Source organism: Trachemys scripta, chromosome 3, assembly GCF_013100865.1.
Source record: "Trachemys scripta elegans isolate TJP31775 chromosome 3, CAS_Tse_1.0, whole genome shotgun sequence".
NCBI lineage: Eukaryota > Metazoa > Chordata > Testudines > Emydidae > Trachemys > Trachemys scripta.
In genome coordinates, this window is record NC_048300.1 from 26,264,494 (window position 1) to 26,277,702 (window position 13,209).

Here is a 13,209-nt window from a genome sequence, read left to right on the forward strand (position 1 = left end):
GATACCCATCTGTCTCAGCTGCAAAGAGCTTAGGCCCATCAAAAGGCAGATCTTCCACAACCGATTGCACCTCCCTGGGGGAACCACAGAGAGGCAACCAAGAAACTGGTCTCATGACTATTGCAGTATCTGTAGATTGCGCAGCAGTATCTGCTGAGTCCAAAGCAGCCTGTAATGCCACCCTGGAGATCAGTTGTCCCTAGGGGCTAGTCTACACTACCCGCCCAGATCGGCGGGAGAAATCAATCTCTCGGGGATCGATTTATCGCGTCTTGTCAGGACGCAATAATCGATCCCCGAATCGACGCGCGTACTCCACCAGCCCAGGTAGGAGTAAGCGCCGTTGATAGGGGAGCTGCGGCGGTCGATTTGCCGCCGCCCTCAGAGCGGGGTAAGTTGGATCAGATACGTCGAATTCAGCTACGCTATTCCTGTAGCTGAATTTGCGTATCTGAAATAGATTCCCCCCCGTAGTGTAGACGTAGCCTAGGAGATGAGCGCTTTGAACTGTTCTTTTTTTCTCCTCCAGCAGGAATTCAATAAATCTGGAGAACTTCCCATAGTTTGTGTGGTCATATTTTGCCAGCTTTGCTTCATAATTGCCAATCCGAAGGTGATGTGTCGCCAAGGAGTAGGCCTTTCAGCCAAAAAGGTAGAGCCTCTTCCAATCTTTGTCATACGGGGTGTTTTGGGAGTAAGAATGTCTGCCCCTCTTGTTAATAGCGTCCAAAAGAATTGGGCATAGGTAGAAAAGAGAAATTCTGTTCTCTTTGCCGGGATATAATATTTTCTGTCAGATCTATTGCAGGAGGGAGGGATCATTGCTGAGTCTGCCAAATTAACATAATGGGTTCCATGATTGCATCATTCATGGGCAAAGCTATTTTGGAAGATGTCAATGTTTGGAAAATGTCGAGGAACTTCTGTTGTTACTCCTGGACTTCCTCCAATACGATGTCCAGGGACTCTGTGACCCTCCTGTAGAGGTCCTGAAAATGTTTAAAATCATTGGCCGCCCACATTGAGCGGGGGGACGGGGTAACAATGATGATGGTGTCATCAAGGGAAGGTGAGGCTAGGTGGGTTGCTGGTTCCATCTCTAAGTCAGAGGTCTCCTCCGGAGTTTCACATGGTCCTGGTACCGATGGTATGGAAGACTGTCATGTGCTCTCCCTGGGTGGGCTGGGAGGCTTGCAATAGTGTGGAGGATATGCCATCCAAGGGTTTCAATAAAGCCAGTGTGGTGGGGTAGACCTGGGTGTCATCCCAGGGTATCCAAACATGTGGTGTTCTTTAGCCCCTGTATAATATCCCCTTTGTGATGGGGAATCCAGTTTGGTCGGTTCATGGATAGGGGGAAAAATAGTGTGGAAAATACATTTCCCCTTCATCTTTTCTTCATCGCTTGAGAATGGAGGAGCAGAGCAGCAATGTGAGTAGGTACCAACTATGTTGGAGTGACGCTGGTGCAGAGAATGGGGGTTTCTGGTGTCGAGGAGACCAGGAGGTCCTTTTGCAGTAACTGCTGTAGTATTGAAAGGGTACTGATGTCTGCGCTAATGTCTGCGAGGTCATTGTCAGTATGGGTGGCTGCATCGATTGTGTTGTGCCAACGGTAAGTGACAGCATAGTCAGTAGTTGTCTCGATGTGCTCGGTGCTGGGTATCTAGTCAGCTCTGATGGTGCCACGGCATGGATTTTCAGTTTCCCCTCATTGCCTATGTCAGAGCTAGCTCTCTTGGAGTCTTTAGCTCTCGTGGTACCACGGTACTAGAGGGTCCAGGCACCTTGACTGCAGAGACTGCCAGTGCAGTCGGTACCGATGGTGTGTCTCTGTTCGGGGACTGCCGTTTCTTGGTTGGTTCCCAAGCTGTTGAGGACGGAGCACACTTTTTAGCCATCTTTTTAGGTCCGTAGCGTGAGCCACAGAGGAAGAAGAGCCTCTGTCAGAGGCTGCTGTTGGTGACCTCTGTCCAGGAGGGGTCGGACCCTCTGGCTCAGATGCCGGTCGGAGAGACTTCTCCATCAGGAGCAGTCTGAGCAGCAAGTCTCTGGCCTTTTTGATCCAGGCTTTTAACTTCTGGCAGCGCAAGCACTTTTGGGGTATGTGTGTCTTGCCGAAGCCACAAACACAGTGCGAGTGCCCGTCTGACACAGGTATTGACACAGGCAGCTTTTGAAACCCAGTGAACCAGGCATGCCCCTGAGGGGAATGTTTCCCCTCCTTATCAGAGGTCCTACACTAACGGTTAACAGAAACCTGAACTTCTAATTAAGGGAAGAGTAACACATTCTTTTTTGGAAGAAACAAACAGGGAGAGAAATAAACGGGGAAAGAAAGTAAAAGATAAGGGCTATGCTAGGAAGACTAAGCTCTGCGGCGCTGCTAAATGCCCCGACTCAAGCTAAAGGCGGTAGAGAAGGAACTGGGGGGGAGGAGGGGGAGGGGTTTGTGTGTGTGTTGGTCACACAGCACCTGAAGTAGCATGAGATGGGGATCGCACATATACAACCCAACCGGACACTGGTACCACAAGTCTCTGATTACAAGTACAGGGGCGCACAAGCACCTAAAGTGGAGCACCCACAGGGACATCATTTGAAGAATTAAAATAGCATCTGTCAAGGCTGATTCCCCACTCTGGCACTCTGAGTGCAGAAGGTGGGGGCTTGCAAGGATGTTAAAAATTAATACTAGCCACTCCAGGCTTGTATTAAACTCCCAAGGTTACCGCTTCTCTCTGACCTTGGATGGGTAGACGCTGCCACCACCCAAGTGCAAAAACCCCCTTCAGAACCCAGGAAGGTGCATTTGGGAATTCCTTCCTGTGGGGTACCCTCAAGCCCCTTCACGCCCCTTCCTAGGAAGAGCTGAGAAAGAAAACAAAGGAAATCAGCTGTTGCCATCAGCTAAATAACCATCACGTGCACAAACCTCTTAGGACACAAAATCCAATCCTGTTCTTAAAAAGGTAAACTTTATTAAAAACAAAAAGAAAGGAAATACATTTGAAAACTCAGGCTATTGCTAGATTTTAAAAACCCATTTACAAAACCTAAGCATCAAGAATAACCATCTTGAAGTCCAGCTAAAAGTTACAAGCAAAACAAAAGCATTTGGGGTTAACACAGAGGCGTCCACAAGCCATAAAGAAATAAACAGAGATAAACCTAATCGTGTCTTCCTAGATATTCAAGTTCAATTTTTTTCTAATCTGGCATATTGGTTCTCAATTAAATAAGATGTTTTCAGGATCTCAATAACCCTAGAAAGAGAAAAAGTCCGCATACCCAACACCTATATTCTTTTTAAAAATCCAAACAAATAAAAATCATAGTGCAGTTGTAGGCAGAATCTTCCTTGACACTTAAGGAAGACTTTGCTATCTTGGATCAAGGTATACAATTCCCACACAAACTTTAAGAGGGGGGAAGGTACTAAAAGAGTAAGTAATTGAACTTTCAGATAACATTACTAAACAGGTATAATTCTAGGGGGAAAAGTTTTACTATTTTTAACTGCACGTAACTGATATGTTTATGCATATCTGCTTGTAACAGATAAAGCTGATATAAGGTAAGCATATTAAAACACAAGCATTTGTTTTAATTTAAACTAATTATAACTCCTAACCAGCATTTTAATTTTTCTATTGTACTTGGCATTTTGTGCAGCACATACAATATATCTCAAGATAATGAGGAATAGCTTTTCACTTACCACAAAATTGGATCATTAGCCAGCTCACTGAAGCGTTTACATACACAAGCTGCTCTACAAAGATCTTGCTCCAGCAAGTAGGAAAAGATCTTTAGAACCACTTCATCTGGCAGTTTCTCCTGAAGATATTGTTCTGCAGGTGCTGCTATTAAAATATTAATGTACATCAAATTATTGATGCATTTAACCTACCCAGTTTCTGATTTAAAGCAATCATTGACCTTTCCTACTATTCTAATGATTAGAGTGTTTTTTTACACATGATTAGTACTACAAATTGAAGGAGAAAAGCTGTTTAAGCTCACACAATACTAAACATTACATCCTCTGTAGCCTGAATCTGGCAGTTTATTTAAACAGTAAATTTCATTGAGTAAATTTAATCTACGTGCAGAGGCAAGCATGAACAATCAGCATAATATGGAGGCACTGTCTGTGACTCAATAGTTAAGATTAATTTAGACCAGGGGTTCTCAAACTGGGGGTCGTGACCTCTCAGGGCGTCACAAAATTATTACATGGGGGGGTCATGAGCTGTCAGCCTCCACCCCCAAATGCCGCTTTGCCTCCAGCATTTATAATAGTGTTAAACACAAAAAAAATGTTTTTAATTATAAGGGTGGTGGTGGTGTCGCACTCATAGGTTTGCTATGTGAAAGGGGTCACCAATACAAAAGTTTGAGAAACATCCTTCTAATCCTACTTTTAAACTTCTCCCCTCAACCTTCTGATTTATTTGCATATTACTATACTTAAGTTATTATACATGCCTTTATATAGAAACATTCAATAAAACTCTTAAATGCTAACTGTTTTAAATTTATTCTCTGTCATTCAATTTTTGGCACATATCTCAGTATAGAAAGCAAACAAGAACTCAAAATCCCAGAGACAAAATACCATCAAACACCCAAGCACAGGACAATTTTCTCAGAAGGGTTAATTGCCAGAAAACGCCATTAATAAAATGTTCTTGTTTTTCCACATTGACACTAGAAAAGATATGTGAAGGGTGCCGGGGACATGGGAGATCGCTATCCAGCAATAACCCTAATGTGCTCTGCCCCCTTTTCTCCTCAATGTCCTTGCCCTGATCTCTATTTTAATGTGGGAAAAATGTAACTAAGAATTAAAGTTGATCATTTCAAATGTTACCTTTAAAAAATATACTAGGGATTAAGCTAGGACATCAAGGTGGAGAAAATGGGACTACAGCTAGTACTTTACTCCACCCCTCATACTTTGCACTCTCTTTCTCCATACATTTTAGATGGAAACATTTTCCGTTTGTCTGTCAAGGAAAATGCACTCTCTTCACAGTGGGGATATTCCCCATCTCCTTAGTCACTGAACTCAGACCAGTTCTTTGGCTCAGATTGTGTTCAGGATTGCTCCTCAGGAAGAACTGTACAAAACAACAGCTTCCAAAGTTTCAATAAATAAACCTATACACAAGTTAAGTAATATTATTCAACTCAAATCATTTGCTGCAGAGCCTCCACAACAAATTTAAGGATTGAGACCTTTAGGAAGGAGGAACACACGTCCCTTTAAAATTATTTAACAAGCCAGCAAAAGCCAAAAAGATTCTGGACATAACTCAATCCTCTCAGAGAGGGTCAGGCTGGCTGACATGTACAATTCTAGAAAGAAAATTAATGGTGAGACAGAATTTTTTCTTCTCTGTCCCCTCCATATTAGGCAGTCTTTGTTGTTGATTTACAAAGGTGATATCACCTCTATGGAGGCAGGGAGGAGTCAATACAGTAACTCCTCGCTTATGGTTGAGGTGATGGAGTCAGAGGATGGAAGAGAATGGGATATTTCCCAGGGAATGCCTTGCTGCTAAATGATGAACTAACACAGGGGTTCTCAAACTGGGGGTCAGGACCCTCAGGGGGTCACAAGGTTATTACATGGGGGATTGCGAGCTGTCAGCCTCCACCCCAAACCCCGCTTTGTATCCAGCATTTATAATGGTATTAAATATATTAAAAAGGGTTTTTAATGTATAAGAGGGGGTTGCACTCAGAGGCTTGCTGTGTGAAAGGGGTCACCAGTTCAAAAGTCTGAGAACCCCTGAACTAACACATTGTTGTTAATGTAGCCTCACACTCTACAAGATAGCATGAATGGAGAGAGAAGACACAACAGATGCATGGCAGTGGCTGCAAACATTCCCTGCGGAAACTGAATGTGATGATGAACCCACGCTATCCCATTGGAGCTCACCACTCCCTCCACTTTCCAAAGTGCCGGGGGAGGAGGGGGTGCATGTATGTGAGAGACAGAGACACAGTGCATGTGTGTGTGTGAGAGTGTAAGAGACACATGCGCATTGCCCCTTTAAGTATGCTGAACCCATTCTAAGTACACTGCTTTTTTAAGTATATTAGCAAGTTGAGACAGCAGCTGCTGCCAGCAACCTCCCTTTTTCCAGAGCCCTATTGTGTGTATCCTCCCCCGCTCCCCACCGCTCCGTGGAGATAGGGTACAGGAGTGGGGGGCAGGATTGGGGGAGGGGACACCCTGACATCAGCACCCCTCTTCCCCCCCAACCTCCTGCACAGCAAGCAGGAGGCTCCCGGGAGCAGCTCCAAGGCAGAGGGCAGGAGTGGGATAGGGACACCTGAACTTCCCAGCACTTGATAGCCTGCTGGGCAGCTACCGCACAGGGAACTTAGGGGAGCAGATGGGGGGCTGCCAGCCCACCCTGGTTCCAAGCCCCCACCAGCTAGCTCCAATCGGCTGCTCTTCCTGTAAGCAATGGCCTAAGCAGGCGGCTGCCAAACAACATTATAAGGGAGCACTGTGCAACTTTAAACAAGCATGTTCTCTAATAGATCGCCAACGAAACGATGACATTAAGTGAGGAGTTACTGTCTCTCCAGAGGAGGTAGTCAGCTCCATGGTGTTTTGAGAAGGCATGGGTGGAACACGACACCGTGACCTTTCATTTCTCATTGCAAGATGTGTGTAATGTCTCCACCCACAATGATCATCACTCCTTTAAAAAAGTGAGCAGTAATACACTTGGCAAAAGCTGTACTTAAGACTTTGAATACCTTTGCTATATACACATTCTTTTGATGGCCCTATTCACATAAACTTATGATATTATACTTCAGTATGATGTTTGGTCTTAGCCAGAATGACAACAGTACCACTTCCTCTTATAGCAGGAAGATTATGGTGACATTGAGAAAAAAAGGCCAGGTCAGTTTGAAGAATTACCATACTTCGATAACTATCCAACTGAGGTTTCATAGAGAGCATGCCAAGCTCCAAAATCCCCCTGGTTAAAGATGTAGTAAGCAGGTAAGTTACTTTCAGTGAGAAGAGGCACAGACCAGAGTTGCTTGATTTAAATCAAAATGATATAAATCACTGATTTTTATCATGATTTAAATGAGCAAGCGGGAAGCCTTGATTTAAATAATCAATTTTAATCTTGTTTCATATTTGTACTTTTTAATTATTTTCTTAAAGAAAGCTGATTCTCATAGGTTGGTAACCATGAAACCATGTTGATGTGCAACTAAATATAGCCTTTACATTAAATGTAGTTCTTTTTGCCATTTGTTAGAGAACGGTGAATGATATGCTTCTTATTTACTGGAGGATTAATTTTTATTTGTGATTTGTGTGATGTTCTACTTTGATGGAAATGAATTAAATAAAAATGCATAAAAACACCATTTACATATTTTTATTTTATTAAATAAAATTATCTACAATGTGCTGGATTCATAAAAAAAGTTTGATAAACAGATTTTGCATTCAAAATTGATTTATTTTGATTTATTTAAAACTGATTTATTAAAAAAGCAAGTATTATCTGCAGTTAGTGAATTAAAGCGATTGTTTCTGATCTCATCCTCTCACATTTCATTTTTGTTCAGAGATTGGAAGAGGAAAACAAGCTTTCCTGTTTTTTCAACTTCCAATCAATTCCTTCACTTTTAATGAACTAGTCATTGAACTGAACTGGCTGAATACAAGGAATTTAAAGTATTCTCTCTACACCTGCAGAAGAGGCAATTGCCGTTAAAAATCCGATTTAGCACTTCTACAAACAGGTGCTTACCCAGTTACTTCCACCTGTTCAGTGGTTTGACTTTTTAAAAACCTTTGGCAAACAAATAAATACTGCTTAACGTCAATTTTATTTAATTTAAATAATTGTAATAGATTTCTAGATTGTAAGTATAAAAGATCATAAGTTTAGGCCTTAACATATGTAGTCATAATTTCAAATTTAATTTTAAATAATTAAAAAAAATTAAATAAACTTTTTTTTTTTTTAAATAATTCATTTTTAGCCATGCTGGTATGAACATACTGTCTGTAAAAGCTAGAAAGATGGTTTAGGAAGGCTTGTAACACACAAGTCAAGATCTCAACAAAAACCTGTGTATTACTAAGGGACTGAATGAGAATGGTGGTCTGGAGGAATCTTACTGTGGCGGTGATCAGAGATGTTCCTTGATTTCTTACAACTGCAGATTTGTCTTTCCTAAGTATTAGCCTTGAGTAGAAACACTATAATGTGTTTTACTTTTGCTGACTTTGTCCTGATGCGCCCCTTTTAACACCAGTATGTTAACCTGATTCAAGCGCATCACAGACATCAACAAGTCTCCACTGAGATGCTAGGAGGATGTTTATCACCTACTCATTAAAAATGAATGACAAGTTCCTTCTTAGTATCCTAGCCGACAATTTTAACAGCATGTGATTTTGATGTAGAATATGCCCATTACTTTATGTTCCTTCAGTTAGAGTAAGTAACATTCTCTTATTCAAGTGATGGGCCTTACGTGGATGCCAATTGCAGGAGAGTAGCGAGCAGTGTTTAGAGTGGAGGTGGGTGCAAGGGCTCGACAGCAGTCAGTGTGTGTAAAACAGCTTGTCCGATGACAGCACCTGCCAATGCAGCAGGGGTGATGGCATGATGTGTGACAAAGGTATGAACAGATGATCAAGTGGCCACGACAAATGTCCTGCCATGGAACGTCCACAAGGAAGGCTGACGTGGTGGCATGGGACTGCGGGGAATGAGCCGTGACCCCTATTGGCGGAGGAACATGAGAAAAAGTAAAGCAGTCAGTAATACAGAGGCAGATACAGTGGGAAATATGTTGTAAGGAGAGCACCACAGCCTTGACAGCAGTCAGCAATGGCGACGAAGAGGCGGGAGAAAGTGCGAACGGGGCGTGTGTGTTGAAGGTAGAATGCAAGCGCCTACATATGTCCAGGGAGCGGAGTGCGCTTGTGGAGGTGTGTAGCTTGGGGTAAAAGCATTGATTGAGGTGGAACAGGGATGCCACCTTGGGGAGAAATTTGGGGTTGAGGCAGAAGGAGACCTTACCTTTGTGAAAGACAGTAAAGGGAGGCTCTGCCATCATGGCCACCAGTTCGTTAAGGCAACATACAGAGGTAATGGCCACTAAGAAGAGGACATTCATGGAAAAGTGAGTGATGGAGCACTTGGCGAGGGGTTCAAAGAGAGGCAGAGAGTGAGGGCAGGGAGGACCAAGTTAAGGCCCCAGGGAGGGTATGGGCTTGCGGACTGAGGGAAAGACATTTAGAAGGCCACAGAGGAAGTGGGCAGCAGTTCGGTGAGTGAAAACAGAGAAGCCATCCACCGGAGGGAGGAAGGCACTGAGTGGAGTGTGCGAGGCCGGATTGTCTCACGATAGATGTCATCCAGGGAGAAGCCATGATCATGTGACCAAAGGGTGAAGTGGCGCCATTTGGCTTCATAGGAAGCTCCAGTGGATGGGCACCAGCTGTGTGCCAAGATGCCGTGGACAGGAGCGGAGCATACCGTATCTACCCATCAACCCTATCCAAATACTAGGCCATGAGGTGAAGAGGGCCAAGGTTGGAGTATCGGATATGAACATGGTCCTGCATCAGGAGATTAGGAAGGTTGGAAAGTCGGATTGGAGGCAGATTCAGAGAAGAAGGTCCATAAACTAGTACTGGCGAGGCCAAGTAGGAGCCACATGGAGGACAGTCACCTGATCCTGGTGTATTTTGCATAGGACTTGTGGAAGCAGGGGAATGGGTGGGAAGGCATAGGGGCGTTCGGTGGTCCAAGGGAGAAGGGCATCCTTGGAAACCTGGGCCTAGGGCTTCTCTGGAGCAGAAGAGAGGTAGTTTGTGATTGTTCGCATTGGTGAAGAGATCCTAGCAAGGTGTGCCCCGCTGGCAAAAGATGGAGCAGAACATGGGGTTGTGGGGTTCCCACTCGTGTTTGGCATGGAAGGAGTGACAGAATATCTGCAAGGGAGTTGCTTGCACTGGGAAGGTGCATAGTGTGGAGAGTTCTCTCATGTCTGAGGCACCAATTCCAAAGGAGGATGGCCTCCGCACACACTGCTTCTTGACATATACAACCGTCACCATGGTGTCGGAGGGCAGCTGGACATGGCAGGAGTGGCAGGAGTGCTCGGCAGGCCAGGCAAACAGCGTGGAGTTCAAGGACACTGATGTGCATTCTCGCTTCCCTGGGCAACTAGAGGCCACGGGCCGTGTGGCCTTCCACATGTGCTCGCCAGCCCGCCATGGAGCATCGGTGGTGTGTGGCACTGGAGGCATCAAAGGGACACCCATTAGGACAGAGGATGGGTTGTGCCACCAAGCAAGGGAGGTGAGGACAGAAAGGGGGAGAAGGACCGGTTTGGTGAGAGGGTCCGTCTGCTGATTGCAAGTCAAGCAGAGCCATCGTTGCAGGCAGTGCATATGAAGGTGGGTGAAGGGTGTAACTGAGGTGCAGGCTGCCATATGGCCAAGGAGCGAGAGGCACTGTCAGACGAGCATGCATGGTCAACGACGAAGCCTCACAATCAGAGCAATGAGGGCAGTGAAATGGTCTGATGGTAGGAAGGCACGAACCGTGACAGAGTCAAGGAGCGCCCCTATAATGATGAGGTTGCAAGTAGGGGTAAGTACTGATTTTTCTTTGTTGATGCAAATGCCAAGTTCGCCAAGTAAGGCACACAGGGTTTGGACAGTGGCAAGGAGATGAGTGAGGGAAGGTGCAACAAGGAGCCACTCCTTGAGGTAGGGAAAGAGGAAGTGTCCCAGGGGGCAAATATAAGCCGCCACAATGGCAAACATTTTGGTAATGACCCGGAAGACAGTGGTGAGAGCAAAGTGAAAGGCAATTCTCACTACCAGTTTCAAGTCCACCATGAAGCAGAGGAATCTGCAGTGGGTGGGATGAATGTTGATAGGAAAATAGGCATACTTCATATTGAGAGCCGCGAATCATGCTCCATCAGGAAGACACGCGAGTATCAGGGGGAGCATGACCATCCGGAAGTGAAACTTGCGGAGAAATCTGTTGAGCAAGCAGAGGTCCAGGATAGGCTGGACACTACCCCCTTTCTTCGGTGTGAGAAAATAGGGGAAGTAAAAGTCACAGCAGTAACAGTGCTACGGCATGGGCGCTATAGCACCCTTTCAGAGGAGGGCGTCCACTTCCTGTTGGGAGGAGGTGATATTGGGAGGGGTCTGAGGGACAAACACGGGGAGGGTAGTGAGGAAGAAAGGAAAAAAACTCGATCAAGTAGCATTGGCAGATGACATCCAGCACCGATCAATTGGTGGTAATCTTGCCCCAGCTGCAGGCAAAGAGGGCAAGGCAGCAGCCAAAGATGACGTGGGGCACAACCGGTGGAGTGGAGGAAGGTTTGTGTTTCTCTGCGAAGGAGTCAAAAGTTTTGTCTAGAGGAACGGTGGGTGAATGTGGAGGCAGCAGAGCTAGAGGTGGTAGACTGCCGCATGGGTTGAGAGCATGGGTGGCATTGGTGTTGCTCAGGCTGGCACTGGGGGTAACGTCAGTAAGTTGGGCGGGGGCTGAAGATTGGTTTAGCCTATGGGTAGGGGCCCAGGGATTGGACGGTGGCTCAGGATTTTTTTAAGGAGTGATGGGACTTGTCGGTCTTGTCAGTGAAAAGTCTATGGTTATTGAAGGGAAAGTCTTCCAGGGTAATCTGGACCTCCTTCGGAAAGCCCCTGGATTGAAGCCATGAGTCGCAGTGGAGCATCACCCCGGAGGCCAGCGATTGGGAGGCGGTATCAGCAGTGGCTACTGCAGCTTGAAGCGCGACGTTGGCAACCAATATGTCTTTGTCTACGAGCAACTGAAAGTCCTGTTGTGTGTCCGGGAGAAGAGGAGGTTACTCACCCTGTGCAGTAACTGACGTTCTTCGAGATGAGTGTCCCTGTGAGTGCTCCACTCTAGGTGTTGGTGCATCCCTGCGCCTTCACTCGGAGATTTTTCGTAGCAGTACTCGTACTGGCCACGCATGCACAGAGGCTGCCCCCCCGCAGTGAGTCTAGGATAATAGTGCGCATGCGTGGCCAATCTCCTCAGTTCCTTCTCTACAACGGAGGCTACCCCAACTCTGAAGTAGAGGGGAGGAGGGTTGGTAGTGGAGCACCCACAGGGACACTCATCTTGAAGAATGTCAGTTACTGCACAGGGTGAGTAACCTCCTCTTCTTCGAGAGAGATGTCCCTGTGGGTGCTCCACTCTAGGTGACTTAAAAGCCATGTATCTTAAGGAGGTAGGGACTTCGGATCTGATAGGAACGCCGTTGATAGTACAGCCCTGCCCAAACGTATATCAGATAGAGGGCCTTGAGTAAGGGCATAGTGTTTAACAAATGTGTGTTCAGATGACCAGGTAGCTGCTTTACAGATATCAGCCAGGGGAACTTTGCGTAAGAATGCTACAGAGGCAGCCATAGATCTAGTGGAGTGTGTCCTGATGCCGTCTGGAGGTGTAACTTTCTTCATCTGATAGCACAATCGGATGCACTGAGAAATCCAGTTCGAAAGTCTCTGGGTAGAAATAGGCGTACCTCTGGAACGCTCTGCGATGGAAACAAAAAGTCTGGAAGAATTTCTAAAAGGTTTGGTTCTATCCAAATAGAAGGACAAGGCCCTGCGTATGTCTAGTGTATGCACTGAGGCTTCAAACGAGTTCGCATGTGGCTTGGGGAAAAAGGTTGGTAAGTGAATAGGCTCATTAATGTGGAATGAGGAGTGTACCTTAGGAAGAAAATTGGGGTGTAACCTGAGGGTAACCTTGTCTTTGAAAAATATCATATATGGTGGGTCTGCCATAAGAGCTGCTATTTCTCCTGCCCGCCTGGCGGAGGTAATTGCCACTAAAAATGCTGTTTTCATTGAAAGGTATAAAAGGGAACATGTGGCTAGGGGTTCAAAGGGTTGTTGGGTTAGGCAAGAGAGAACTAGATGAAGGTCCCACGGGGTGGTGGGTGGTTTTATGTCTGGGTATAGGGTTTGGAGTCCCTTGAGGAAGCGCTTGGTGATAGGATGAGCAAATACAGAAGTATCATCAATTTTGTCATGAAAAGTTGTAGTAGCAGCTAAATGGACCCTGATGGAACTGGAAGAAAGGCCGGTTGCTTAAGGTCCAATAGGTAGTCAATTATGAGCGGAAGAGA

At 45.5% G+C, this 13,209-nt stretch overlaps 1 protein-coding gene across 4 annotated transcripts in view; it reads right to left on the reverse strand.

The window, feature by feature from the left end:
• The window catches only part of FBXO11 (F-box protein 11), a 181,418-nt gene that overhangs the window by 69,002 nt on the left and 99,207 nt on the right, over window positions 1-13,209 (reverse strand). For 3 of the 4 annotated variants that reach the window (XM_034764326.1, XM_034764328.1, XM_034764330.1), the window contains exon 4: window positions 3,722-3,866. In XM_034764326.1, coding sequence (XP_034620217.1) covers window positions 3,722-3,866 — 145 coding nt within the window. The remainder of the gene's footprint in view (window positions 1-3,721; window positions 3,867-13,209) is intronic. The other variant, XM_034764327.1, reaches the window with a different exon arrangement.